Genomic DNA, 12,921 nt, shown 5'->3' on the forward strand with positions numbered 1-12,921 from the left:
ACCAAATTTCACACCATTTCTGATGCCATGACTACTACAGATGCTTTGTTTGAGGTACAACCCAAATCCTTCTTTTTGCTAGGCTTACAGAACCAGGAATACCGATGTAAGAAGTGTGGACATCAGTGGAGAGTATGGGGAATAAATGGAAAGTTTCATCATCCTATCTCGCTTCTTTCTGGGTAAAGCCAAAGACTTAGCAGAAATATAATATAATAATATAATACAAATATATATAGCCTCCTACTGTAAAGAGAAAGCAGAAGGAAGAAAAAAAAAAAAAAAAGAAATGCAGATAGAAATGGGAACTAAGCCGGGACTTAAAGACGCTGACAACACAGACCTTGTACCTACTACACAGCCTACAGGAAATGCTGGGAGTTGTAGTGTCCCATCAGAATAAAATAAATAAATGTACTGGACCACAAGTCTCGTCATAGATCATTAATTGGCTAAGTAGAGTATGTGTAGAGAAAAACAAAAAAAGTATATAATATATTTATATATTTTACACACACACACACACACACACAAAAGTTTAGGGTCACTTAGGTATTTCCTAATTGTTGATAGAAAAGCACATTTTTCCAATGAAGCCAACACTAAACAGAAATCCCCTCTATACATTGTTAATGTGGTAAATGACTATTCTGCTGCAAACGTCTGGTTTATAATACAGTATCTACATAGGTGTATAGAGGCCCATTTCAAACAACCACCCCTCCAGTGTTCTAATGCTACATTGTGTTTGCTGTGTTAGAAGGCTAATGGATGTTTAGAAATCCCTTGAAAACCCTTGTGCAAGTATGTTAGCACAGCTGAAAACAGTTTTGCTGATTAGAGAAGCTATAAAACTGACCTTCCTTTGAGCTAGTTGAGAATCTGGAGAATTAAATTTGTTGCTTCCATTAAACTCTGAAAATGGCCAGAAAAAAGAACTTTCATGTGAAACTCGACAGTCTATTCTTGTTCTTAGAAATGAAGGATATTCCATGCGAGAAATTGCCAAGAAACTGAGAATTTCCTACAACGGTGTGTACTACTCCCTTCAGAGGAGAGCACAAACAGGCTCTAACCAGAGTAGAAAGAAGGTGGAGGCCGCGCTGCACAACTGAGCAACAAGACAAGGACATTAGAGGCTCTAGTGTGAGAAATCCACGCCTCACGGGTCCTCACCTGGCAGCTTCATTAAATAGTACCCGCAAAACGCCAGTGTCACCGTCTACAGTGAAGAGGTGACTCCGGGATGCCGGCCTTCAGGGCAGAGTGGCCACAAAAAAGCCATATCTGAGACTGGCTAATAAAAGGAAAAGATTAATATGGGCAAAAGAACAGACAGCGGACAGAGGAAGACTGGAAAAAAGTGTCATGGACAGACGAATCGAAGTGTGAGGTGTTTGTATCACACAGAAGAACATTTGTGAGATGCAGAACTACTGAAAAGATGCTGAAGACTGCCTGACGCCTTGTGTCAAGCATGGTGGAGGTAATGTGATGGTCTGGGGTTGCTTTGGTGCTGGTAAAGTGGGAGATTTGTACAAGGTAAAAGGGATTTTGAATAAGGATTTTATCACTCCATTTTGCAACGCCATGCCATACCCTGTGGACAGCGCTTGATTGGAGCCAATTTCATCCTACAACAGGACAATGACCCAAAGCACATCTCCAAATTATCCATGAGCTATTTAGGGGAGAAGCAGCAGCTGGTATTCTATCTCTAATGGAGTTGCCAGCCCAGTCACCAGACCTCAACCCTATTGAGCTGTTGTGGGAGCAGCTTGACCGTATGGTGCAAAAAGTGTCCATCAAGCCAATCCAACTAGTGGGAGGGGGGGGAGCTATCTCCAGATTACCTCCGCAAATTAACAGCTAGAATGCCAAAGCTCTGCAAAGCTGGAATTGCTGCAAAGGAGCATTCTGTGCCGAAAGCAAAGTGTGAAGAGAAAATTATAATTTCATGTAAAAATCATTATTTCTAACCTCGTCACTGTCTGGACAATATTTTCTGTGGAATTATGCAACTCATTTATAAATAAAAGTGTGAAAAAGTATGATTTTTCACGGAAAAGACAATAATCTGGGTGACCCTGAACTTTTGAACTAATAAAATGTATTAAAAATATATTATATATATATATTATATATATATATATATATATATATATATATATATATATATATATATATATATGATCCAGCAAATATCAAGGGGTCCGGTTGGCATAAAACAATGGATTTATTGATAGAAAAAATTAAAACAAAATATATATATATATATATATATATTTTATAGCCACTTAACCCATTACTGACCATTGCTCACTATCAGCAGATCTGGCTCCGATCTACTGTTTATCCATTTAATGCTGCAGTCAATCTCTGTTTGTGGCATTTAGATGCCGGTAGTGATATCGGGGCAGGAAAGCCGGACGCCTCTAATGCCCCCACTGCCGCCATCTTGGTACTCCTGCTGAAGCCACAGGCTAGGCTTATTTAGAAGACTGCAATGTTTCCTATATACTGGGGTCAAAATGACATTATTGACCCAAAATGGCACCGACATAAATGACAGCGACAGACAAGATCTCGCACCGCTCCATCAAACCATCAGCATTGGAAAAAGGCAACAAAGTTTTAGGGTTTTTTTCTAAAAAAAAAAGTTTCACAAAATAAAATATAAAGTGCACAAGTTGGGTGTCGCGTACGGTAAAGTGAATGGAGTGGTTCAAAGCGACAAATACCGAGCTCTGGGGGGGATACAATAAAAGTTACAGGGGAGGAAAAACCGAAAGAGCAAAAATAAAAAATGTCCTGGTGGTGCAGGGGTTAATACAGAGGGTAACAGCCCCCTCCTCACACGTGCGCTTGTTGTTGTGGCACCATATGGGCCCCCAGCTGTTCCCCCCCTCACCTTCCTCCTTAAAGTGGCTGATGAGCGGCCGCACCGGCAGGCAGGGGGTGAGCAGCTCGCAGGGAACCGTCCCGCCGTCCCCCTCCCCCGGCTCCAGCTCTGAGCTCATCCCAGCCAGGACTTCTCCTCCTTCTGTCGCAACGACCGAGCGCACGGCGGCAACAACACAGCACAAAATGGCGACTTTACGACCGTGTCGTCATAACAACGGAGCGTAGGGCTGGCACGTAAAGGAGAAGGCCGAGTGAGAGCGTGACGGCGGCGCGACGCAAAGGAGGCGGGGCGGCCATGTTGGATAAGGGCAAAGTGCCAGAAGCTGTAAACACCGAATGTAGGGGGAAAATGTAAATAAATAAACGGAGTCTATGGGAAGAGCTGTGCCCATGTCACCTGACTCCCAGAAATCCAAAAAATAATGTCTCATAGTATCTATTTAAACTGTAAAGTGCTGCGGCATATGATGGCGCTATAGAAATAAAAAAATATTATTACTATGATTATAGATTATACATTGATCCCCTATTTGGTCTGTTTTAACCCCTTCTTCATTTTTCATTTATTTCCTCCCCTTCTTCCATAACTTTTTTCCCCCTTCCTATCGGAACAAATTTTTTTTTAATTTCGCATTTTCATTTATTTCCTTTCCTTTTATCCTAGTTTTTTTTTTATTTTTCCATCAACAGACGTGCGAGGTCTTATTTTCGGCAGGACGAGTTATAGTTTTGAATAATAGCGTTCATTTTTACCATAAAATAGACGGGAAAAAAGTTTACAAGGGCAGTGAAATGGTTAAAAAAAAAATGTCATTTCGCCATTGATTTTTCCGAACTTTTATGGTTACCTTGTATTTATGATTTTATATATTTATTAATGATTAAAAAGAAAACAAATCAGGTCTTTGTGAATAAAAAAAATTAGTTTTGGTTGCCATTTTTTCTTAGACCTTTAAATTTTCAATTTTTCTGTCCTCGGAGGCGTGTTGGGGACTTCTTTTTTTGCAGGGCGAACTGTACTTTTTAAAGAGTTCATGACATTCTGATCTCTTTTTTTTGGGGGGGGTGGAGGACATGCTGTGATTAAAAATAGCAATTCTAGGATCAATTTAACTTTATTTTTTTTTTTCTTTATAATGTTTATATAACTCTATCATTATTATTTATTTTGATAGATCGCACTTTTTCAGATACAGCAATACCAAAAAAAAAAATTTTCACTGCTTTCTATTGGGAAATAAAAGGAGGTAATTGAAATTTGTATTTGTCTATTTTTTTATTATTATTATTATTATTATTATTATTATTATTATTAGTAGTAGTAGTAGTAGTAGTAGTAGTAATATTTTCATTATTTTGCTTTTATTATTATGACTATTATTTGCATTCTGTATTATGTTCATTATTATTATTACTATTATTATGTATTATTGTTATTATTTAATTATTATGTTTTATTAGTATTTAATATTTTTATTTTTATTATGATTATTTCTGCTATTATTTCATTATGGATTATTGTTATTATTTTAATTAATATTATTTTAATTATTATTATATTATTATTTTTTAACATGTCATTATTATTAATTTAATAGTTCATTTTAAGTATTATATGTATTATTTTTTCTATTATTTTATTATTATTTTTCTACTATTGTTATTATGTTATTATTTTATGTTAATTAAGATTATTGTTATTTATTATTATGTTTTATTTTATTGATTATTATTATTTATTATATTTATTTTTTATTTTATTATTTCTTCTCTTAATTATTATTTATTATTTTTATTTATTATTTTTTATATTAATATTTTTGTTTAATATTATTACTATTATGTTATTTTTTATTATTTCATTATTATTATTTTAATTGTTATTTTTAATTATAATTTCTACTATTATTCTATTACTATTATTTTGTAATTTATTGTTATTTTAATAATTATTTGTATTTTTATTTTATTATTTATTATTTTAATTATTATTTTATGTTGTTCAAATTATTGTTATGTATTTATGTTTTATTTTAATTATTTATTATATTTTTTATTATGATTATTTATTCTCTTAATTATTATTTATTATTTTTATTTATTATTTTTTATATTAATATTGCTGTTTAATATTATTACTATTATATTATTATTTTTTATTATTTCATTATTATTTTAATTGTTATTTTTAATTATCATTTCTACTATTTTTCTATTACTATTATTTTATAATTTATTGTTATTTTAATTATTATTTTATTTATTATTTTAATTATTATTATTTGTAATATTATTATTCTATATTCTTCTTATTATTATTTTTTAATATTATTATTTTATTTTTAGTATTACTTTATTTTTTAATTCTCCAGCGAACTTGACCCTTGGATAGTTTGATCACTTGTACTTTATACTTCCGTCTTGTAGTTTATAGTGACACTTACTATCTCCCATTCTGGGCTTCATAGGAATACAAAGATGGCGATGAAGAGGACCTTCAGCGAGATCCTGGCGGCCATTACACCACATGAATACCTTGTGATTGTGACAGGAAAAGCCGATGAGTGCCTGAGTAGACCCCTACTTGCTGCCGTCGGCCCCCATGCCCTCTCACCTCCACTCTACTAGGTAGCGGCCATTTTTGCCATGTGAAATGAACCCCATTACGGCCGCTATGTCTGAATACACAGGCAGGTGGTAATAACTGTCCACCAGACTTTGTATTTCTTTTCCCATTTTAAAATCCTCAGCTACCTTGTCCCTTATCACTGCTCTATACTATGGCATAGCAGCGCCATAAAGTGACCCTCACAATTGGGGGGGAGGGGGGCACTGTGAGGTACACCAGAGGTGGGAATCCAAGAGAACACAGTCCTGCACCACCCATACACGCCTATCACACCTGGGATCACTGGAGGGTAAGGAGTATAGCACCAGACGTCCTTGTTGGAAGCCGGATCAGCGTGCAGGTCCAAACAGCAAAAGTCAGTTCAGTTCATCAATACAGAAGAAGAATAAGACCGCACCAATGCTGATGTCTTTTTCCGGATAATCTTTATTCCATAAACTCGGTTAAAAGGTGTTGTAAAATCAGCGGGTGGAGGAGACCTGGATGCGGCCCCTCACTATGGACGACGGCCGTTTCGCCTGTGATTAGGCTTCCACGGGTCCACATGTGGGGTAAAATCAGCCCTCCCTAAATAGGGTCATGCATCCAGGTGACCTCCCCACATATACAAAAAGTGTGCATGAAGTGTATAATACAATTAAAAGGTACTTTGTGTACATATTTCACGTACCAAAAAATTAAAAACAATCATTGTGAAAAATACAAAAATCGGACAATATTAGAGGTATGAGACATTATAATATTCACAAAAATCAATTCATACATGGTTTATATGCGTAATCAGGATTACAACTTGATTTCACTTATCTGGGATATTTATTCCATTAATTATCCCACCCATTGTCAGGCATATACCATTATTTTACCATGCCCTGTTTTTGTGCAAAAAAAAAAAAAAAAAAAAAAAAAAAAAAAAAAAAAAAATCCTTTACAAAAAGACTGATAAGTCGTTACGGTCATTCATTCCCAATGCGCCCTGTGCTCCATATTTTATAATTAATTTTGCCTCCGTTTGCAACAACAGTTTGTGGTGATCCCCTCCTTGCGATGGGAGTGACACCCTTTCCAAACCGGCAAAATTCAGGACATCAGGGCAGCCATTGTGCGATTCTCGTACATGTGCTATCAATCTTGGGGATCCCTTTCCTGTCTGGATTGAATTATAGTGCTCCTTAAATCGAACATATAGGCATCTGATAGTTTTTCCTATATAAAATCTCCCACAGGGACATACTATTGCATAGACTACAAATTTTGTCTTGCACGATATAAACTGATTGACATAGTGTGTATGTGCACCAATTTTCACAGACTTGCCGGTCAAACGCAGACTACAAAATCTGCATTGGCCACATTTAAAGTTGCCATTAGGAGACTGTTTTTCCAACCATGTGTTTTTGCTGGTTAATCTATTTTTAACCAGCAAGTCCCTCAAATTGTGGCATCTCCTGTAGGAAACTAATGGCTTAGAAGCCGTCATTTTTTTCAATTCAGGATCCCTTTCTAGGATGTGCCAGTTCTCATTAAGCGTTTTTCTTATGATGTCAAACATAGGTCCGAATTTGAAACTAAAGGTGAACCTGTCATTAGTGTTCTTTTCTTTTCTCTTTTTCACCCCTCCTGAGTCGGCTACTGGACAGAGACGATTATCCTCGTTTGCAGATTTTTTAGTTTTTTCATATGCTAGATTGATAATAGTATCGGGATAACCCCGTTGTAAAAATCTATTTTTTAATTCAGAAGCCTGTTCCTCAAAGGTCACACTGGTACTGTTAGTTCTTTTTACCCTCAAAAACTGCGAGTACGGGAGGGCAGTTTTTGTGTGCTGCGGGTGGGCGCTTTCATAATGTAAAACAGAGTTGGAGGCTGTGGGTTTTCTATAAATTTTTGTTGCGATCACTCCATCATTGACCCCAACCTCCACATCCAAAAAACTTATAGTATTGCCTCCAAAGGTAGAGGTAAACGACATGTTCATGGTGTTGGTGGTGTTTAAATAGGAAACAAAATCGGAAAAATCCTTTTCTGTCCCATCCCACACCATGAACATGTCGTCGACATACCTTAAATAGTATTTAATATGCTTCAAGAACGGGTTATTCACTGTATATACATACTTGCCTTCAAATTGTCCCAAAAAAATATTGGCCATGGCACATGATACGGGGGTACCCATTGCAGTACCCCCGCACTGTACATACCACCCGTCTAGAAACATGAAGGCATTTTTTGATAAAACAAATTCCAGCGCTTCACCAACAAAATCACAAAACAAAGGACTTTTGCCACTGCGTGTGACAATGTCCTTTACTGCCTCTACACCCAAAGCCTGTGGAATCCGTGTGTATAGATTATCCACATCAATTGTGGTTAGATTGTATCCCTCCTGCCATGTTACTTCTTTGAGGAGTGACACAAAATCCCCACTGTCTTTAACATAAGACGGAATATGGGACAACAGGGGTCTCAGCAGCCAGTCCAAATAGTGGGAGAGTGGCTCAGTGAGGGAGCCAATCCCCGCCACTATTGGACGTCCAGGAGGATTTTTTTCATTTTTGTGCACTTTTGGTATACAGTACCAGTGTGGTCTCGTAGGGAAAGGCGGGATCAATTTTTCTGCTTGTTTTTTAGAAATCAAACCGAGGATTACATATCTGTCCAAGAGATGTACAAGTTGTTTTTTGTATTCATTAATAGGGTTTGACAATAAGGGTTTATATGTTGTGCGATCTTGTAGCTGTTTTAAGCATTCCTGCAGGTACATATCACGGGACATGAGGACAATGTTGCCCCCTTTGTCCGCTTCGCGGAAGATAGTATCTTCCCATGTGCGCATAGTTTTTACCGCAGCTAATTCACCTGCACTCAAATTCCTACTAACTTGTGGATACCTCAAAGCCTCTACTTTTTTTATAACAGTATCCTGGAACAAATCGATCAAATTCCCATGCACTGTTGGTGGACAAAAATCTGATTTGTTTCCTTTTTTAAATTTCATGGGTTCACACATTATTTCATTTATGTCCACTTCGGACTCCAATGTGGGATCATTCAAGCTCATTAACAGTGTAGCTTCTTTTAATGTGTCAGGGTCAAAAGCCCCTGTCACATCAAAACTCCCATCATTCACCATGCATGGTTGTTCACCTTCAGGAATCAGATTTATATTGTGAGGCATTTGGTTAAAGAATTTGAATAAATGTATTTTCCTTATTGCCTTATAAAGATCCACTCTAAATTCCACAAAATTAAATTCTTCTGGAACACAAAAGCTCAACCCCTTAGACAAAACGGACACCATATCGCTGGTCAGTGAATGCTCCGACAGATTTATTATATTCTTATTCAAAGAGACAAGCAATTGATTATCATTCAATTCCTCCATGACACCATCTTTCGTTTGCGTCCTCTTCCTCTTGTGCCCCTTCCTGCCCCCCCGTCGGATGCGTTTCCTAAAGGGGCAGGAGTGGGAACTGATGAAGAGGTATCTCTTGAAGGACCCGGTACTACCTCTTCAGAGCCACTAGATTCTGAATCGGTAGTCCAATATCCCTTATTTTGTACATGCGATTTTTTCTTATTATACATATATTGATGTTTTTTATATCCCTTGACCTTATCTTTTGTCCAACAAAAGATCTGATTGGTGTCATAATCATGCTTGTCTCTTAAAAATTTTTCTCTTTTTTTATTTTTAATTTCTGTCTGAACATCCATTAGTTTTTTATCCAACTTAGATGTAAATGAGGACCAATAATCCTCAGTCACTCTAGAATGGGTATCCTGTTTTAAATTTTCCAATTCCAAACTCAAATCATTATAATCTTCTATGTTTTTCTTTAAAACTAACTGCAACAGTCTCATAGAGCAATCCAATTGTATGGTTTCCCATTCCTTAACAAAAGTCGCATCCTGATGGAATTGTGATACTGACTTAATAATACGTAAGCCCCTTGGGACTCTGTTGCAATCCACATAGGATTGTAGTGACTGTACCGTCCAAAATAACCGCACCTCTCTTTCAGAGAGGGAATATATTTTCTGTTCCAGGGTTTTTACGCCCATTACCTCTGTGTCCTTTTTCTGATTGCACTCCACAAAAAAGGAAGCCGCATCCGATCGACCCGCTTGAACACCCGAAGTATTAGCCAAGGGCGTATTGGTGCTGTCCATGTTGACTGTATTGTCCGTCATATCCTTTGTATCCCAAATCCAGTAACTCCTTGTTATTATATCCCGGTGGTAGCTGGGTGTGCAATGGACTCCAAAGGTAAATGCAATGATATGAATCCAAGAGAACACAGTCCTGCACCACCCATACACGCCTATCACACCTGGGATCACTGGAGGGTAAGGAGTATAGCACCAGACGTCCTTGTTGGAAGCCGGATCAGCGTGCAGGTCCAAACAGCAAAAGTCAGTTCAGTTCATCAATACAGAAGAAGAATAAGACCGCACCAATGCTGATGTCTTTTTCCGGATAATCTTTATTCCATAAACTCGGTTAAAAGGTGTTGTAAAATCAGCGGGTGGAGGAGACCTGGATGCGGCCCCTCACTATGGACGACGGCCGTTTCGCCTGTGATTAGGCTTCCACGGGTCCACATGTGGGGTAAAATCAGCCCTCCCTAAATAGGGTCATGCATCCAGGTGACCTCCCCACATATACAAAAAGTGTGCATGAAGTGTATAATACAATTAAAAGGTACTTTGTGTACATATTTCACGTACCAAAAAATTAAAAACAATCATTGTGAAAAATACAAAAATCGGACAATATTAGAGGTATGAGACATTATAATATTCACAAAAATCAATTCATACATGGTTTATATGCGTAATCAGGATTACAACTTGATTTCACTTATCTGGGATATTTATTCCATTAATTATCCCACCCATTGTCAGGCATATACCATTATTTTACCATGCCCTGTTTTTGTGCAAAAAAAAAAAAAAAAAAAAAAATCCTTTACAAAAAGACTGATAAGTCGTTACGGTCATTCATTCCCAATGCGCCCTGTGCTCCATATTTTATAATTAATTTTGCCTCCGTTTGCAACAACAGTTTGTGGTGATCCCCTCCTTGCGATGGGAGTGACACCCTTTCCAAACCGGCAAAATTCAGGACATCAGGGCAGCCATTGTGCGATTCTCGTACATGTGCTATCAATCTTGGGGATCCCTTTCCTGTCTGGATTGAATTATAGTGCTCCTTAAATCGAACATATAGGCATCTGATAGTTTTTCCTATATAAAATCTCCCACAGGGACATACTATTGCATAGACTACAAATTTTGTCTTGCACGATATAAACTGATTGACATAGTGTGTATGTGCACCAATTTTCACAGACTTGCCGGTCAAACGCAGACTACAAAATCTGCATTGGCCACATTTAAAGTTGCCATTAGGAGACTGTTTTTCCAACCATGTGTTTTTGCTGGTTAATCTATTTTTAACCAGCAAGTCCCTCAAATTGTGGCATCTCCTGTAGGAAACTAATGGCTTAGAAGCCGTCATTTTTTTCAATTCAGGATCCCTTTCTAGGATGTGCCAGTTCTCATTAAGCGTTTTTCTTATGATGTCAAACATAGGTCCGAATTTGAAACTAAAGGTGAACCTGTCATTAGTGTTCTTTTCTTTTCTCTTTTTCACCCCTCCTGAGTCGGCTACTGGACAGAGACGATTATCCTCGTTTGCAGATTTTTTAGTTTTTTCATATGCTAGATTGATAATAGTATCGGGATAACCCCGTTGTAAAAATCTATTTTTTAATTCAGAAGCCTGTTCCTCAAAGGTCACACTGGTACTGTTACCAGTTACGCTTTCATAATGTAAAACATTGATGTGGAGGTTGGGGTCAATGATGGAGTGATCGCAACAAAAATTTATAGAAAACCCACAGCCTCCAACTCTGTTTTACATTATGAAAGCGCCCACCCGCAGCACACAAAAACTGCCCTCCCGTACTCGCAGTTTTTGAGGGTAAAAAGAACTAACAGTACCAGTGTGACCTTTGAGGAACAGGCTTCTGAATTAAAAAATAGATTTTTACAACGGGGTTATCCCGATACTATTATCAATCTAGCATATGAAAAAACTAAAAAATCTGCAAACGAGGATAATCGTCTCTGTCCAGTAGCCGACTCAGGAGGGGTGAAAAAGAGAAAAGAAAAGAACACTAATGACAGGTTCACCTTTAGTTTCAAATTCGGACCTATGTTTGACATCATAAGAAAAACGCTTAATGAGAACTGGCACATCCTAGAAAGGGATCCTGAATTGAAAAAAATGACGGCTTCTAAGCCATTAGTTTCCTACAGGAGATGCCACAATTTGAGGGACTTGCTGGTTAAAAATAGATTAACCAGCAAAAACACATGGTTGGAAAAACAGTCTCCTAATGGCAACTTTAAATGTGGCCAATGCAGATTTTGTAGTCTGCGTTTGACCGGCAAGTCTGTGAAAATTGGTGCACATACACACTATGTCAATCAGTTTATATCGTGCAAGACAAAATTTGTAGTCTATGCAATAGTATGTCCCTGTGGGAGATTTTATATAGGAAAAACTATCAGATGCCTATATGTTCGATTTAAGGAGCACTATAATTCAATCCAGACAGGAAAGGGATCCCCAAGATTGATAGCACATGTACGAGAATCGCACAATGGCTGCCCTGATGTCCTGAATTTTGCCGGTTTGGAAAGGGTGTCACTCCCATCGCAAGGAGGGGATCACCACAAACTGTTGTTGCAAACGGAGGCAAAATTAATTATAAAATATGGAGCACAGGGCGCATTGGGAATGAATGACCGTAACGACTTATCAGTCTTTTTGTAAAGGATTTTTTTTTTTTTTTTTTTTTTTTTTTTTTTTTTTTTTTTGCACAAAAACAGGGCATGGTAAAATAATGGTATATGCCTGACAATGGGTGGGATAATTAATGGAATAAATATCCCAGATAAGTGAAATCAAGTTGTAATCCTGATTACGCATATAAACCATGTATGAATTGATTTTTGTGAATATTATAATGTCTCATACCTCTAATATTGTCCGATTTTTGTATTTTTCACAATGATTGTTTTTAATTTTTTGGTACGTGAAATATGTACACAAAGTACCTTTTAATTGTATTATACACTTCATGCACACTTTTTGTATATGTGGGGAGGTCACCTGGATGCATGACCCTATTTAGGGAGGGCTGATTTTACCCCACATGTGGACCCGTGGAAGCCTAATCACAGGCGAAACGGCCGTCGTCCATAGTGAGGGGCCGCATCCAGGTCTCCTCCACCCGCTGATTTTACAACACCTTTTAACCGAGTTTATGGAATAAAGATTATCCGGAAAAAGACATCAGCATTGGTGCGGTCTT

The 12,921-nt window shown here is 37.4% G+C and overlaps 1 protein-coding gene across 1 annotated transcript in view; it reads right to left on the minus strand.

The window, feature by feature from the left end:
* E4F1 (E4F transcription factor 1) overlaps positions 1–3,074 on the minus strand; it is an 88,852-nt gene extending 85,778 nt beyond the window's left edge. The window contains exon 1 of the mRNA XM_075319789.1: positions 2,912–3,074. Within this exon, the coding sequence (XP_075175904.1) occupies positions 2,912–3,020 (109 nt within the window). The 5' untranslated portion in view covers positions 3,021–3,074. The remainder of the gene's footprint in view (positions 1–2,911) is intronic.
* Positions 3,075–12,921: the final 9,847 nt, after the last annotated feature.

The sequence above is a fragment of the Anomaloglossus baeobatrachus genome, chromosome 7 (genome assembly GCF_048569485.1).
Source record: "Anomaloglossus baeobatrachus isolate aAnoBae1 chromosome 7, aAnoBae1.hap1, whole genome shotgun sequence".
Classification (NCBI taxonomy): domain Eukaryota; kingdom Metazoa; phylum Chordata; class Amphibia; order Anura; family Aromobatidae; genus Anomaloglossus; species Anomaloglossus baeobatrachus.